The sequence below is a fragment of the Argentina anserina genome, chromosome 1, assembly GCF_933775445.1.
Source record: "Argentina anserina chromosome 1, drPotAnse1.1, whole genome shotgun sequence".
Taxonomy (NCBI): domain Eukaryota; kingdom Viridiplantae; phylum Streptophyta; class Magnoliopsida; order Rosales; family Rosaceae; genus Argentina; species Argentina anserina.
The window spans coordinates 8925341-8943490 of NC_065872.1; the positions used below are offsets into that span (position 1 = coordinate 8925341).

The 18150-nt window shown below is 36.5% G+C and overlaps 2 protein-coding genes across 4 annotated transcripts; one reads left to right on the top strand and one right to left on the bottom strand.

Annotated features, from left to right (window-relative positions):
• The first annotated feature begins 273 nt into the window (after window positions 1-273).
• LOC126788010 (probable prolyl 4-hydroxylase 9) lies at window positions 274-2991 on the top strand. Its single transcript, XM_050513960.1, has 8 exons — window positions 274-536; window positions 637-747; window positions 841-998; window positions 1225-1327; window positions 1835-1930; window positions 2090-2155; window positions 2245-2364; window positions 2573-2991. The coding sequence occupies exons 1-8, from the start codon at window positions 378-380 to the stop codon at window positions 2657-2659; spliced, it is 900 nt and encodes a 299-aa protein (XP_050369917.1). The 5' UTR covers window positions 274-377; the 3' UTR covers window positions 2660-2991.
• Window positions 2992-3585: 594 nt separating this feature from the next.
• On the bottom strand, window positions 3586-7061 carry LOC126784666 (uncharacterized). Of its 3 annotated transcripts, XR_007670967.1 has the most exons (10): window positions 6690-7061; window positions 6447-6591; window positions 6174-6342; window positions 5841-6099; window positions 5397-5485; window positions 4949-5131; window positions 4759-4844; window positions 4562-4646; window positions 4130-4360; window positions 3586-4037 (listed from the first exon to the last, which is right to left on the bottom strand). XR_007670967.1 is itself a non-coding variant. In XM_050510157.1 (9 exons), the coding sequence occupies exons 1-9, from the start codon at window positions 6895-6897 to the stop codon at window positions 4270-4272; spliced, it is 1248 nt and encodes a 415-aa protein (XP_050366114.1). In that variant the 5' UTR covers window positions 6898-7061; the 3' UTR covers window positions 3586-4269. The 3 variants fall into 3 exon arrangements, 2 of the variants coding, with proteins under 2 accessions (XP_050366114.1, XP_050366108.1); XM_050510157.1 differs by having other exon boundaries at window positions 3586-4293; XM_050510151.1 differs by having other exon boundaries at window positions 3586-4360.
• Between the last annotated feature and the right edge of the window lie 11089 nt (window positions 7062-18150).

An 18150-nucleotide genomic window follows, 5' to 3' on the forward strand; every position in this document is an offset into this window, starting at 1 on the left:
TAACTACAGAAATATGGAAACATAGCATATTTTTGTGGAAAAATGATCAATTCACTGAGATCGCTACTAGAACTGAAACCACTCCCAGGTAGGAAATAACCAAATGAAAATCTGAAGTAAATCACCATGTGATGAATCTGGTCACAAAGACATCATTCTCTAGGTAAAGACTTTTAGGATCTGACTATTCCTCTGCACAAAAGTTAACTAAATAATTTCTCAAACAACCAAATGTGACAATGTTAGTAGTACCATTGGATTCCCAACAAACAATTCAACCTTTTAATGCAAAAAAACTCCCTCCATGACTCCATGAGTCTTTGCTTGACTCACTCTCATCCCTCAAAACAAAGAACAAAAACCCAGTAAGCATTTTGATGAGAATCGACCCTATAATGAGACCCAAATCCCTCAAAGGTAACTGGAGCTCCAGGGTGAAGTTGAAGTTGAAGTCCAACCTCCGATTACCCACCATCCTCGTTTTCTGCTGCTTCTCCTTCCTCGCCGGCTTCTTCATCTCTTCTATCTTCTCTCAGGCACATAAACTTCCCATTTTTATTTAAAGTTTCCATTTTTATTTCATGGGGTGTTTGTTTTTATCCGAGTTCGATTTAAAAACTTTATATTTCTTGGCAGGATGTAGATGATGGTGGCAGTTCACCCAGAACGAGGTTGCTGGAAACAGAGTATAATACGATGTCGTTTGGTGAGACCGGAGACGAGTCTTTGACTTCAGTTCCGTTTCAGGTTTGTAGTTTGATCAGTTTTGAGTTGTGTTAAGTATGTTTTGAGTTGAAGATTGGATTTTTATTGGATTGTGAAACTGGGTTTTGGATCAAGGTGTTGAGCTGGTATCCAAGAGCATTGTATTTTCCTAATTTTGCTTCTGCGGAGCAATGTGAGACTATTATTGATTTGGCTAAGCCGGAGCTTAAACCATCGACGTTGGCTTTGAGGGAAGGAGAAACTGAGGAGAATACAAAGGGGATCAGAACAAGGTAATATCACTAATATGATAAAACCTTTTTTACTGTTTTTGATCATTGGTGTTTGTGCTTGTTGTGCATACCATTTTTCAGTTATTAGATCACAAAATTGAAGACTGCGCTGTAATTATGATCGTGTGATTGTTGAGTTGAGTTACAGTTAAGAAATTAGAATCTGATGAGGCAAACTTGTCGGGTTTTGGTTTTCTGAGATTTGGTTTTGTATTTCTCGGAGCAGTTCTGGGATGTTTCTTTCGGCTTCTCAAGACAAGTCTGGAACTCTGGATGTTATTGAGGAAAAGATTGCAAGAGCAACAATGCTTCCCAGGACCCATGGAGAGGTAGTATTTAGTGTTCCTTCCATAGCCTAGAGGTTATGATCATAAGAAATATTGGTCTGTTGCATTGCCAAGGCGGGATTTTTATTCCTTAGAGAGTCATAAGAATGTAATATGTGCACAGCTGGGGGGAAATTGAACAATAATTTTAGTTTCTGCTTTTTGACATGGCTCAGGGTTGTAGAAAAGTTATATAGCTGGTAGTGCTGACAATTTTACATAAATATATAGCTATTGCATCGCATCTTAATCTGGTTTTTAGTGGTAAGTATACGAGTAATGATCAGATGCTGCCCTAATCAAAGTATGGCATTTCTCATATGCTAATAACTATGTTTGACCCTGTTTGTGTGCCTCCCCCACCAAAGTAATTCAAAGTGAAATGAACTCGGTACAATATAAACTTTTGTCCTAACACAATGTTAACTTACCTTTGTTGAATTAGTTAACCTTTTATTTCAGGCCAATTTGTAACATTGTCTGAGCTGTGAGGATATCATCATGTTTCAGGCATTCAACGTCTTGCGTTATGAGATTGGGCAGAAGTATAATTCTCATTATGATGCTTTCCACCCGGATGAATATGGTCCACAGACGAGCCAAAGGGTACATCTTCAGTATAATTCTGTTTTCAATTTGGTCATAATCGGTTCACAGTTAGTGACCAATGTTCCTTGTCAATGATTAAAAACTTCTTGCAGCCATTTAAAATTGTACTGGTAGTTGTAAAGAATCCTTACATGAGTCCTAATTGACCTTATGCAGGTTGCATCATTCTTGCTGTATTTAACTGATGTTGAAGAAGGTGGGGAAACAATGTTCCCATACGAGGCAAGATTTCATTCTCTTTCATTCTTTCAGTGGCTTCTTTTGATTTGTTCGTTGGTGATCATCTCTTTTTTTTTTTTTTTTTGCTGCAGAGTGGCTTAAACTTGGATGGAAAACATGATGCTCAAGAATGTATGGGATTGAGAGTCAAGCCACGCAGAGGAGATGGCCTTCTGTTTTATTCATTGTTCCCTAATGGTACAATCGATCCGGTTAGTCTTTCTTCATCATCATTGCAATTTTTTCCTTTACTTTCAGTGAGACATGGAATTAAAGAGATCATGTTGTAATGGTTCATATCACATTTTAGTTACTAGCCCATTACTAATATTGCATAATGGTTGTGGTATGTATCCATAGTTATACTAGTTGCTTTCCTCTTTAGCATTCTGATTTCGCATTGGTTGGCTTCCTCTGCAGTTATCGATACATGGGAGTTGTCCTGTGATCAAAGGCGAGAAATGGGTAGCTACGAAGTGGATGAGGGATCAAGTACAGGAGGAATGAATAGATATAGTTGTCAAGACAGTAAACACAGTATTGTGAGTGCAATGCTCAAATTTTCATTTTCACTTGAGCATTGAGCACACAACCCCCACCCCCACCTTCGCCTTCGTTATGGGACTTCTATGATTGGAATCTTGAGAAATCTCTCGGTGTTGATATGTTGGTCCCATTGAAATTAATAAAGAAATCAGATCCCAGCTATGTATCTAGTTTAGCCAAGAGCTTTGAAAATTCATTTGACGAAAAACCTCTTTCTTTCTCTTTTTGGCGAAGACAAAACCTATTAGACTTGTACAATATCTGCTATCACAGTTCACAACAGAGAAAAAAGAGGGTATGAAAATTACATGCAATTTAATGAATTTATGATCCAGAAATGGGCCACTGAAGGTGCTATGGCTTCAAGTTGTTGGGAGAATAGCATGGTCCTCCCAAAAGAAGGTGCTTTTCAATAAGCGCAACTTGTTAGCCGGGATATGTCTTTGATATTCAGCATCATGAATGACTCCCCAACCCCAGTTCAGGGCCTTGACAATGATGGCAGTTCTTTGAAGTGCCCCGAGGTTTCCTGTTCTACATAGGAATGCAGGATCAGAACCCAAATAAGGTTTTTTTTATGGACATCAATGTCATTTAGGGCACCATTTTCTACATACCTAAAGACTGTAAGCTGATGTAGTCCGCATTCCCCCGATCTCAGATCTAGTGCTGATGACAATGATGATCTTACGAACGAATTCAAGGTCATATCGGGTTGGTGTTGGACAATTGCAGGGCAGGCTTTGAAAGAGGGCGAGAACAGCAGACTCTAAACTCTCTTTTCTTTTGAATCAGTTTGATCCTCGACCTGGGTGTTAGCATGATGCCGGTACCTGATCTTGTAGAATGATATGCCGCAATGCAATGTGATTATTGATTGACCCATAAAAACTGAAAATGATAGTAAGCCATATATAAAATTCTGGAAGTATACATTTGGTTGAGCCTGATGGTTAGACTCCTCGTTTTCGTCTACCATTCTATCACCATTCTATAAAGTACAAGGTTTTGACATACTATACTCGTCATTATGCCACTATAAGTGGAAGAATTACAACCCAGATTAAAAAGAATAACAAAAAAAAGATATAAAAAATCATCAAAAAGGGGGCGACTGAGAATCGCAGTTCTGCGCCTGCTGCTAATGCTCTAATCGCTAAATTGGAACTGGTAGTCTACACAGCTGATAGTAAGCATTAGTCCCTTCTTTTATCCCAGCCAACCTTGCAGATGCGCACAGAAACTTAGAAGGCTAAGATGAGTCGGGAAACTCAAATTGGACAAACTGGCAAAGAATCAACAGCTGACTTCCGCCTTGGACAAGACTTTCAGCTAATTCCTAAAGAATATATAAGACAATATCAATCAAAATTCTTAACGCACTATGTTTTGTTCCACATTCATCTTCTGCGTACTTCAAGAGTGGCATACCTCAGTTAAATGTTAGGCACATGATTTCTTGTTATGTTAGTCAATGATTGTTTACAGATGTCCAACTCAGCCAAAACACTGGTGATTAGTACCAGTTCACAATTTGTGCCAGTTCTGATATGGTTGCTTCCCCCATCGCTTCAAGACATGCATACAACCAGCGGCTGTGAATAATCCAAGGGCAGCAAATAATATGATCGTTGAGTTTCCAATGTTATTGTGGTATTTTCCCTATAGTGGGAACAGCGAAAATCAGTAGATGGCATTTTAATCAATAGCTCAAATATAACTTATTGTTACAAAAGTTGGTTGCCACCATTTGTCACTACCCCACGGGAAAGAGACACTTGATCATTTAGTGAGAAAGAGACTAAGGAAATAAGGAAATAAAATAAAATAAAAATAAAATTCTCCCTAAAATGAAACACTTACTTGCACCAGAAAAAGTAGAATTGCTGCATTTGCAGGGGCTTGAGAAAGGCTTATCATCCCTCCACGCAGTGCATTAGGCACGTACCTGTGAACCAAGTAGGAAAATTATCACATTGACATCAATATAACAGAAGTTGAATCTGATGTGTGTTAGAAGAGGTATCAGCTTCTTGAAAGGAAGGACTAGTTAATTTTACATGGTTCTTAATCTGGCAAGTGAAGGCAAAATCACGCCCAAGCCAGCATGAAATATGCAAAATAGTGCTACTAGCATCCCAACTTCCTGCATGTCATCAATTAAAAGTTTAAGTTTCTGAATATCAAGAATCAAACAGAGCTCATGACTAAGAAGAATTTCATATTTCCAAGAACACAACAAATCCTAACCTGATAATCATAGGCAGTTATTGACAATACTAGCCCCAGTACAATGAATGCACATACTAAGCAATCCTCAGTTCTAAAGGATGAGATTCCACTAATGAGCCATGGGAATACTGTGCTTCCTAGCATTCTTGATCCCAGAAAACATGGATAAATCAACCCTAGGTGCACTTCTCGTCCATCAGCCTAAAATCACATGATGATAAAACAGAGAAAATAAATTAAATCATAGGAAGGTATTTAATGAGCATTGATTTAAATCCCTCTTTATTTTATTTTATTTCCTTAGTGAGAATTTGCATTGTACACCAGACTGAAGGCCTTGACTAACTAGAATTTGATTGGTTCAATTAGTGGAGAACAACAAGGAGAAGTGATTGATTCATTAACATATTAAGCAACCTAACTTTTACTTCAATAAGTATTTTGCTTTAGAATTTATATAGCATACCACTATTGTTGGGGCCCATAGTATCCAGAATACTGCCACAGAGAAGTGAAGGCAAGCTTGTGCCCATGCCAAAAGCCATATTCTTTTATCTGTCAATCAATATAAAGTAGCACCAGTAAGAATAAATACCAAATTCATAGGTAAGGACCCCGAACCTCACATCATGCCTTGTAAGAATAGCAGCTTACGCATAAATTACATAATTGATGGCTTGGTTGTGCAAGAAACTTTTAACCAAAGATTTCCCTACAAGTTCTCATATCATAACTGGAAAGGATAGCTGGCTTTACTATTCATTTAAGATTGTAGAAAATAAAATTGCCTCTCCTAGGACAGGGCGTAATATTAACATGCCTCACTGTTTATGTATTCAAGCAGTAAAGTATTAAGCCACAAACAAAACAAAAAAGTAAAATGAAGCTAAAAACAGATAGCAACTCTTACCGCCAACAATGCATGCACGAAAAGATGCCGTATACTCCTTAAGAGCTACTTTATACGGAATTTCTTTCCATCCCTTGCTGAGAGAGACTAAGCTTACTACAGCCAAGAATATAGCTGCAGTGGAATGAGATGCCATACTCCTCCCCGCATTATTCCCAATGAGCCAATTTGAAAAAACCTGGCTACCAATAAGACATGCCGACTCGAAGAAACTCATCAACCAAAATGTCTCACTCAGCATGTCTTGCCTGTGCCCTTGCTGCACAACATAACGAAAGTTGAACACACCAAACACATGGAGCATTATGCAATGAACCAAATCTAGCAACCAACCTCTTCATGTTGAACCGCCATCCACGTCTCGAAACCGAACGAAAAAACAGAACTCGCGATAGACAAACAAATGCTAGCCATCCAAACACTCGGATGAGGGACAATTCTCTTCAAAAAGCCAACAAGTAAGTGCAAAAAGCAAAAGAAGAAGCACACTTTCTTCGGACCTCTACACGAAAATCAAAGCAACAGAATCAATACAATGTTCTAACACTAAGGCAATTCAACAACAACAAACTCGAAACCAAGACTAGCACCATTTTCAGCACTCACATTAAATCACAAAGCACACCTAACAAAGAACCAACAGAAATCGAAGCCGAAAACCCTACACAGAGATACAGCACCATTTTCTCTTTGCGCAATCCGTAATAAGCTAGCTCAAATTCACCGAACACTGACCACAGTCCTTCCATAACTGAATCCAACAGTCCGATCACTCGGTCAATCAAAAATGAAAAACCTAACCACCACTTGAGGAAATGAGAGATCTTCAAAACGGCGTCGTTTAGTTACCTGAGGCGAGGGAGTAGAGGAGGAGGAAGTTGCGCTGGAACCTATACGACGAGGCGGAGGGGGAGGCGCCGTGGTCGAAGAGCGAGGGAGGTTTGGCGGTGCCGGAGGCGTAGGGGAAGAAGAGGATGGAGAAGAGGGAGGCGAAGAAGATGAAGACGTAGAGCGCCGGGCTCGGTTCCCAGACGGAGGCCTCAATCACCACCGCCATTGATTCCGATTGAGAATCAAAACACGGGAGCTTTCTAGAAACTGAGAGAGAGATTGGGAGCCACCATTCGGCTTCAGATCTCAGAATTGGAAAGAAAGAAGGATTTTTGAGATGTGAAAAGGGCCTCTCTACGTAAGATTGTAACTACTACCATCTTCTCTGAACTCTCTCTCTCTCTCTCTCTCTCTATCACTGTTTATATACGTAGATACACAGTGAGCACTGTAGCTCGAAGCTCTAAAACGGCGTCGTTTGCGTGGGGGAGATTTTGTTATGAAATTTTGAGCTTTTGAGAGTATCAATGCCTATATCCAGTGATATTGTGTACGTTTTTTGATAAATGATACAACTAATGTGTGTAATCTATAAGCTAAATGTGTGACTAGTCAATGTTACAATCTAATGAATTGGACTGCAAAAATGATAGCAAAGAGATATTAGGTGACAAGAAACTAGATAGATGTTGATCAACATATAAACATTGATCAAGCCGTGACTGAAAACTCGATTGATTTAACCCAATCACAAAAATATATATCTTCTGGTATCATATGTAGAACACAATCGAGGTTCATGAGACTTCAAAGTCAAGAAATTGCATGTAGCTTATCTAACCAACTATTCTCATGAAATGCATGTAGAGCTTTTGAGAGTATGATGGGTCTTGTACACTTTTCTTTTTCTTTTTTGTGTGTGTGTGTGTGAATCAAACAGTGCGAATGTAAAATCATTGTGTGGATAAAGTTATCTATGAGCATCAATTATTGTTGAGGCTAAAAGAATTATTGTAATCACTTTAAATGAGATTTGTACATATAATTTCGTGATATGTTTAGATTTTGAGTTTGGTTCGCACACAGTCTTTAATTTTCATGAACTGTATTTCATGTGACGAATCTCGCAAATTCTTTTCATTCCTTTTTTTTTGGTATCTAGTTAGCCATGGAAAAACTTAGCTAAGAAACAGACTTGTCCAGTTGTCCCTAGTACTGCTGTGTCGATTAAGACCGCTGAAATGAAGATGCTAGTGCACGCTCCTTTGATGTCGAATATGTATTTCTTGTAATCAATTGTGATGTCGCAGTACGTGCTGTCTAAGTTAACCTAGCTAGCTAGCTGGTTCAACCTTGTCAATCTCCATCAAAACATAAATTAACATAATATTTCATTTCCCATCATTATAAGTTTATTTATAATAGTGGTACGTTTACGAGAATTCACTTTGTTATACCAGCAGAAACATGTAGTAGTGGTAACAGACTGTTGTGATTTAAGTAAGGTCTGGAGTTTGAAACCTTGTGGATGCAATACCATGCGCTGAGAGAGTCAACCCATGTACAGAAACCGTCAAAGACTCGAAATAGATGACTTGTAAAATGATATGACCCCGATATGTCAAATCTTTAAAAAAAAAGATTCACTTTGTTATGTTATTAACTTATTATATAGAACAATATGCTCGATTTTTCGGCGGACAAGATCTACGTCCACACCAATGATCTCCCCAGTGGTCGTTGTGCAACCATATTCCGGTTTCTCTTACGCTCCATATCACATGGACTCCATGATATTCGGGAACATCCTCAGCTGTATACCCGATGAAGTCACCTTCATAATTCCGACCATCGCTGCTAGCTACTCTGGTACCGAGTGATGGAGGATAGTAGAAAACTAACCGGGTTGTAGCCTCTGTTCGAAATATCAGCGATATCGCTGATATATTGCCGATATATCGCTGATATTTCGAATCCGATACGATAAGAGCATATCGGTCAAAATTTATCGGTCAATGCAAAAATGATGGTCAACGGTCAAATATCAGTCAAACTTTGATATATTTTTTTTTCAATTTTTGTTTAATTTTTTAATATTTATTTCCTTTTTTAAAAAAAAAACTTATATTTTTTTTCCTTTTTTCATATATATTTTTAATTTATATATTTTTTAAATATATATGATGAATTTCAAGTCTAAATAATCATTCTTAAATACCTATTTTTATTATTAGATGTTGTTCGTGTACTTTAATTGTCATTAAATCAAGTATTTATTTTCTTTAATTTACTTAGTATCTTTTTTAGTTTATTTGGTACATATTGAAGTATAATTTTATAAATTTTATTGAAAATAAGCAAATTCAATAAAACCGATATATCCCCGATATATCGTTTTACCTCTCGACCGATACGATACCGAAAACGATATTTAGACCATTGGCTGTAGCCCAGGAGGTTAATCCACCTTACTCTACTTGAATAGGCTTGATTATGCTATATTCAACTTCTTAATGTCTCATAGCCCGGTGTCTTCATATGACAACTTCTCTTTAATTAAGCCATTGCAGCTTAAAACAGCTACAAAACTATGATTAATTTGATTAATTTACAACCAAGTAGGTAACTCGGCACCCAGGCCACTACAAGCTAGAAACAAGATCTTATGATTCTTAATCAAATTAAGATTTTATCAAAAGGAAAATATTATTTAATATTCTGTTTGGAACTGTCGACCTAAATTTTCTTCTTACTAGCCTAGTTGTTCCATTTAACGATCGACATGGAGACATGGAGTCTTGGGTCTCAATCCTAAGCAATTATTCTTACTATCAACTATCAATAATTTAATTTTAGTGTTATAATTTATAATATTTTTTGAATTGGATATTAGAATAAGTACCATTTTCTTCCAATTTCTTCAAAGAAATAAAATATTTTGTAGTGACGAAATTTTTTAGGGAAATCTAGTTAATAAATTTCTGATTCTTTATCAAAGTATAAACTTAGCCCGGTCTAATTTAAAATCCTAACTCCGTTCATGCTGGTACCTAGACCCTAGTCCAGCACATCCACAATGTTCCCAAGTTTAGCCGGAATTTGAATTCCGATTGTTGATTAGGATCAAGCTGACGTTCAACAGTATTAGTACCCGAATCACACTTGAAGTTGAGCACATCTATGTCGTTGATATTGTTAATAAAACGAACAAGGTACTTATGCCCCCAGATGCCTTCTCTGGTTCTGCAGTTGCTTTGCCCAAAGGCTATAATACAAGGAAGAGAACAAAAGAGTAGAAATGCCATGTTGAGCTTCCCTTCATCTTTCTAGCACTCGATACAAAATCTCCAATACAAAGTGTGTTTTTAAAGCAGAATAATACTTAATGCATTTCCCCTTTCAATTAATTGCGCTTATGGATTAACAATAATAATAATAAAAATAAATTACCGACCACTCTTTATAATTTGAGAGTTTCGACAATTTAGTTCTAAAGTTTTTAATTTCGACTAATCACTTCATATACTTTCAATTTCCGACCAATTGGTTCATCTCGTCTTTTTTTTTCACTAACGGTCATTTTAGACAGAAGGAGACGGGATAGACTAATTGGTCGAAAATTGAAAATAAATGGAGTGATTGATTGAAATTGAAAGTTTTTGGAGTAAACTGTTGAAACTCTCAAACTATAAGACAATAATTTGTCCTAAAAAAACAGGAAAGAATGTGCAATAACTTGATGAATTTGTAAGAATATTGCAAGAGTTTAACTTCTTATTAGCCCTATCTACTCCTACTATAGTAATTGCCAGGTATATATTTCGTAAAACTACTGAAAATCCCTTAACAAATATCAAAATACAGATACTTTCTAATTAGCAATGATAGAGAGGGCTAGCTTCCTCATATTTGGGGCTCTCTTTTCGGGATTGGAAAAAGTTACGTCATAGAATGCCTAGAAGAACCAAGCAGCGCAATTTACTTTCAAGAAATAATTCTCATCAGCCCGTGCTGCATTTCCAGAATGATGCTTCTGATGCTAAAGCTGATGCTTGCTAATTAAATGGCGATAATGTTTCATTTTAACGTTGGAATTTGCACTTGTTTATAATTATTTAGGAATTAGGATGATGCTATTCGATCAGCAGAATGAAAGTGAAGCGAACTTTTTTAGTCTTTTACAAAACCATACTCGTGGAAAAACCACGGGAAGCTTGCTAGTTTATGTTGAGGCTCTTTTTTTTTTTGAATAAAGTGCTTGTATGACTATCCTTTAGCCTATATTAAACTATTAATGAAACCGTCGAATACAAAGGGAGGACGTGAAGCCTAAATCCCTGATTACACATATCTGAAATAATATCCGAAGTCTCTACAAACAAGTACTCAACGAAGCACCAACTAGAAAAAAAACATTACTCTAATGGCGACTCTATTTGCTTCGAAACAACGGTGACATATGAGAGAACACATTAGATATGTATCGCTTAAAACGATGAAACATCGCTTACATATCCTAATGTCTAATAAAGCAGCTCTCATCCTATATTGCCGCAAAAAAATTAATCCGATAACACTTAATCTCACCCTGCCACTAGGCGGCAACGACCATTTGACGAAGCAAGAAAATGGCCGCCTACTTAGATTAGACAAGGCACAAAGAGTGCACACATGGATACGAAACCCGACTCCCCTACGCAACTATTGTAGGAAATTATTAAACAAAACAACCAACTAAACATAGGAAATAAAACAGCAATTTGAGTAAGGCCCATAAAAAGAGCCCAACTCGTATTTTCAGGCCAGACTTGGCCCAACAAAAATATCCAGCCCACAACTAAAGATCCGCTAAGAAGGCCCAGAGATTGAACCCGTTACTGCCCTGCCGTTGCACAGAAACCACCACCACTCCATCACCCAGACCCATACGCCGCCTCCACAAAATGTCCCTGACAACCACCGAAAAGAAAATGCCGACAGAGAACCGGCAACCCTGCCCTTCCACCATCAAACCCTTGAGACTTAGGTGCCCAGATCGTGGAGAAACAGAACCACCAACGATCGTTAAGGCTCTTTGTTGATGAGATGTAAACACTACTCGATGATTAATTGTGTGTATATATCTATCGATCACACAACTAATAGAAGTCATTTGTGTGATTAATTAGGACAACTGCATGCTAATTATTTTCAGACCAAAAGAGTTGTAAAGAAACGAAGCTAATGATTCAAATTAGAAGAAATTAAAGACTCTAGAAGGAAATACATCGCGCCAAGAATAGAGTAATACCAGTTTAACATCATTTAATTAACGTTTATTAACATATCCATCCTTATTAATTGGTACATAAAAATGTAGGACTGTAGGAGGCAAAGCCAAGGCTGAGGATAGCCAGAGGCTAGAGCACGCTCGTCTCAACAACAGTACAACACCAAATTAATAAAGGGGTAATTCATTATACACCAGATTAAAACTCTTTTCTTCTTGATTACCAACTATACTTTAAGGTATACTCACCGCTGTCGGTGTTGCACAACCACATTCCGGTTTCTTGTGCGCTCCATATCGCGTGAACTCCACCATGCCATAAGAAGGAACGTCATAACGTCTAAACACTGGGAACGAATCGACTGTGTGATCGGGACCCCCGCTACTACTCTGGTACCAAGTTACGCACTGGAACTCAGTATTGAGTGCTGCCCGGAATCCCCATTCCCACTCTTGATTGGGAGCAAGCTCACGAGGACCAATTTTATTTCCATCTGAGGAACAAGTGAAGGTGAATACATCTTTGTCAATTGTCATTGATATTGTTCACCATACGAACAAAGTAACTTGTGCCCAAGGATAAACCTGGAGCTGTTGCTTAGCCCTAAGGCTAATGCAAGAGAGAGCACAAAACAATACAAGTGCCATGTTGAGCTTCCCCCACGGTTTCACGCATGCTTTTGTAGGAAACGAATTTCACATAAACGGGAAATTAATTAACCTTTACCGTTTGGTTTCTGCTCCATTTTTGGGGGAATTTGATGAGTACGTATGACTCTCTCCTATCTCATCGAGTGTATCGCTTAGGGGCACGTTTATTAAACCGTAATGAGATTGAGAAGAAATGAGAAAGAGAATTAATGAGATAGAGGAGGAGTCATTCTCATGTCATGTGTTTACTTGTTATCTGGAATAGAATTCAATCCATAGATTGATTTCATTTTTTTGTTTACTAACATGTAGAAATATGAATTATAATAAGACTAATTACGGGACACCCTTACATATAATTCAACAATAAACCAATTTACATCCTAGTACATATAAAATCATCAAGGTATACCCTCTGACCCTGTGTGAATTTTTTGAACTGATATGCTAATTTTGAAATCCAAATGACCAACAATATTACTAAATTCACACTGCCAAATAAGTCAACAAGAGTGTTTCAACAACGAAATAGTTTGTTATGGTCAATTGAAAAGAAATAGCCCTTCCACATTTCTTGCAACTACATACTCCAAATACAAGAATTGAAAAACCCAAGTCCTTCCGGTGCAAGCTTGGGAAGGCTCATTTTTTTCGCTAACGTAATGAACAAAACTTGTGCAGAGACTGAAGAGAGAGTGATGATGACCAAAACCTTCTATTAATAATTATGATAATAGCATACACTCACATAGTTGTAAACCCGCTACAACAGATAATGACTTTGGCGACAACCCAAAATTGTCATATAAAGTCTATATTTCTCGCTTAATTGGAAAAGTAACAACTAAAAGTTTTCGCAACCAGTTGTTGCTTAAAGTGTTTCACAGATTGTCAAAAGTAATGAAAATACACATTTATCGCTTTTGCAATATGTGAGACAATTGCTTCCTCACATATGACATATAGCGAGAAACATAAGTTTATTGCAAAAACCATATGTGTACGTCACATATTTCATTGGAGAGACTTTATATTTGTTACAATTTTGAATTTCCGAGGCTTTATTTACGTCGCATATTTCATTGGCGAGACTTTATATTTGTTACAATTTTCAATTTCTAAGGCTTTATTTACGTCGCATATTTCATTGGCGAGACTTTATATTTGTTACAGTTTTAAATTTCTGAGGCTTTATTTACGTCGCATATTTCATTGCCGAGACTTTATATTTGTTACAGTTTTCAATTTCTGAGGCTTTATTTACGTCGCATATTTCATTGGCGAGACTTTATATTTGTTACAGTTTTTAATTTCTGAGGTTTTATTTACATCGCGTATTTCATTGGCGAGACTTTATATTTGTTATTGTTTTCAATTTCCGAAGCTTTATTTACATCACATAAAGTAATTTGTAAGACTTTATATTTGTTACAATTTCGATAACCGAGGTTTCATTTACATCGTGTATTATTCATTCAACAATATTTGCATATTTGTCGTATTTTTAATACGTGATGCAATTTATTCTTCACATATGTCATTTTGCAAGACAAATAGGTGTGTTGCATAATGTGATATGTGAGACTTTATGTTTGTAACAATTTATAATATACGAGACTTCAGTATGTGTTGCATAATATACAGGCGAGTTGTATATACTACTATATGACATATCCATATATGATGTATAATCTTATATGCGAGGTTTTGTAATTCTTGCGTATACTTTTATCGAGGAAGCAATTGCCTTGCATATTGTAAATGTGACAAGTGTATAAGTCTATCACGCTTGACAGTCAGTAAAACACTTTAAGCGATAACCGGTTGCGACAACTCAAATTCGTCGCATGTTCAATTATGCGAGAAATGTAAATTTTCTACAACACCAACATAGTTGTCCGAAAATATGTTATATAAGACAAAATACTTGTCGAATATAATTATATGTGAGGTCGAGTCTCATGTCGCAAATAATGATAATCAACATATTCAAATGTCGTAATTCATATTTATTAAATTAAAAATAATTTAAATTATTAAAAAAGAATTGCTTCACTAATAAAAATTATTAAATATAAATAACTAATTTATTTCTTGTTTAAGTTTTATCAGTATATTGGGGAAGAAAGGGAGAGGCCATAATTTCAAGTAAATAAGTTATTTTAGGACAAACCCTAGCCACTCTAGTTTTCTCCCTAAGAGAGAGCACCTACCTCTTCTTCCTCTTTCTTGTTCGGCGGTAGCCACTGCAAGCATGGGTTCTACCTTTGTTGGTGGTGGCTTGCTGCCAGATGAGATGCCTTTGCCAGTTTGCCATTCCCTTTGTTTGGTGAGTTCTTGGTCAGATCTTGGGTTTCAATTTGCCTAGCTTTCTCCTCGGCATCGTGGTTCCAATGCTCTGTGGTGATCGGTCTTGTGGTGGGTCGCGTTAGCGTGTTCAGATCTTGGTGTTCCCTGGTGAGTACGTGGGTTAACCTTTGGTCCCCTGTTCTGGTCAAGGACTCCTCTTTGAAGCGGCGTGGTGGTGGTGGGATGGCGGTTTGTGGTGTTTTCGCAGCGCGGCGGTTTGTGGTGTTTTCGCAGCGCGGCGGGTTGCTACTCCTTGGGGTTGTTGGTTTGGGTTGGCCAGTTTTGACTGTGGGCTCTCTCTTGTATTGGGCCTTGTGGTTTTTCTTGGCTTGTCATGGGGCTTATCATGGGGCTTGTCCCAACAGGATGTCAAGCTTGTCTGACCCTATCTGTTTTTTTAGTTTTTTTAGTTTTACTTTTACTTTTTCATTCTTATATCCTGTAATAGGATTTCAACATCTTAATGATACATGATCATGCCTTATTTGTTAATGGGGGGAAATCACAATTAGATGGTTTCTCTTATGTACCGCAGTTTTCTCTATAGGGGGATTCTGAGTGCTTGTCTATCATGAAATATGTGATAACATGCGTGTATGTATTGACCATCTTGGGCTTTTATTAATGTTCATCTTTAAAAAAATATTTCTTGTTTAAAAATAAAACAACCAAATAAAATCCAATATCCACTAGCCAAGACCAGCTACATTATATGCTAAATTACTTGCTCATAAATAAATCTTCATCTATCTATAGATCATCTTTATTGTCATTGGCACTTTCTTTAATTACGTATGATATTTGGATATGTGTAAATTGTATCACACAACCAATGTCAATCCTCTATCGGCCTCTCAATGTCCAATAGATTTATTGGAGGAAGAGTGGCCCATCCCTGAGAATGTGTCCCACACTTTCGGAAGTGATCATGCAACTTCCACTTAAAGTTAGTATACGCCGAATGCATCTTATCATCGAACGCAATTATCTTTAAATGTTCAATGTCCACAATAAAGTGTACCCGATTAAAATTAAATATGTTAAGAATAATCTATGTAATACAAGACACATATATATGTAGATTTAATCAATTTGACCTAAACTTACAATCAACCTTTCCCTCAGTTTCTTCTTAATATCAGCTGAAATCATACACCATCGTTTGTTACATACTGGAGCTGGACTTCGAACCTCAATCTTTATAGCGTAGTGAATTTCGTATTACTGAACTTCGTATTTGGGACTCAAACCTCTAGATCAAATATTACCTCCATCTTTTTATTGTTATTGCTAGCAATCATCTTAATCATGCATTTTCCAATTATCTTTCTCCGTGTAGGCCTCCTTATCAGTTTCCCTTGGCCAAATTGTTGAGTTTGAGAAGAGATCTGTAACATTCAAACCACATTCATTCATACAAAACTTCAGTTACTATCAAACATAAGAAGTTCATCCAATATAAAAGTCAGCACAATAACACATATTTGTTAGAAAAAAGTGATAGTTCTACAAGTGGATCATAAATCTGTTTTTTTTTTAATATAAATGTTTTCGTATCCCCACTGGAAGAACTCGTTGCAATAACACAGGTCAATCATGGCTTTTCAAACCAGATATCTTCCTTTCATCTATATTCACAGTGTGTGATATGTTTGCTGCATAGCCATAGGGATATTTAACTGATTTGAAGAACTCACATATGAGCTTACACTACGGAGGTGTAAATACATATTCTGTAGGAGGTACAACAAACTTATTTTCGTCCTGCTGCACCCACAAATTCTTTTTGATATTCACTTTTTCCAAATCTAATCGTGCCTTGTATGTGTCTTTTGACTTCCTAGCAATATTTAATAATGTTCCGATCACACTATTGATAGAGCATTAATTAAAACGTATATAATAAACCATGTAAAACATCATCGTTAGTATAGAATAAGCATGGATCGTTCTTTCCGGGGAATTGAAAGGAACTCTAAACTTTTAGTGTTAACAAATAATGGGGGGGGGGGTTTGAGATTGATTATTAACTACTAAAATAAAAACCTAAATTAATATTTACATGATCGACTTCTCTTTAACAAACTTAAACCAAATTTACCATTACACCACATAATTACAAGTTCGAACCTATCATGCATTCTAATTTGACCAATTACATACTTTTTAGACACCAATACAATTAGAGCCTTAGGGGATCATCTAATCATGCAAGATTTAAATTAACATTTAGATTGACTTAGGGCCTAATCTAAATTTGCATGCAATCGAATTCAATAACACTTAGAGTAGAAATCAAATAAGATTACATTTAAGCACCAAATCTTTGTTGGAGACATGTTTCATGTATGACGTCACCCATCATGGTTTCATATGCAAATTTCTAGAATTTTTACCACTTTTAATCAACACAAATCGAACCTACTTAGGGTATGATTCGATTTGTGTCAATATGGTTGATGAATCTAGCACTTAAACACAATCTTAGAGACTGCATCCAAGCACTAAATTCATATGCACATATCTGAAAATTATCTAAAAGTATGAGAAAGATGATTAGAACATAACAATAGAAATATAAACTTCAATAATTATAAGAACATAGATTCGGCATAGTCTCAAACAAATATCAAATACAATTAGAAAATTCTAAAACAAATACAAAACTAATATTTCCACATAAACAATAACTTACAATCTTCATAGACAAAGAATTGTAGATTAACACAAATAGACGAAGCCATGGAGATGAGTTGAGAGAATCACACGTTGTAGGAACCTTAGAGGTACGGATGCAATAAGTGAAACTCAGTGGAGATTATGATGGTTTTGGGGTGGACTGCTTGGCTAATTTGTGAGGGAAGTTTATAGTGGTGTTTTGCTAGAGTTTTGGCTCTTGAATGCTAATGAGAAATGATGATATTTGAGAGGTAAAACCATGTATATATAGAGAAAAGATGGAGTTTGAAATTGCCTCTTTCTTCCTATAATAATGTCATGCTTTAATCTCCTTAAATCATGTCATGCTTTATTTCATAAATCATGTCATGTTTTATTTCATAAATCATGTCATGTGTTATGCTTTTAATGATCATCGTCTATTTAATTGTTACATGACTTAACTCAATCTTTTTTTCTTTAATTATCTCTTCAATCCAATCTGAAAATAAGAAAATAAAATCATAAGTAAGAGATAATTAGTTTCAAAAC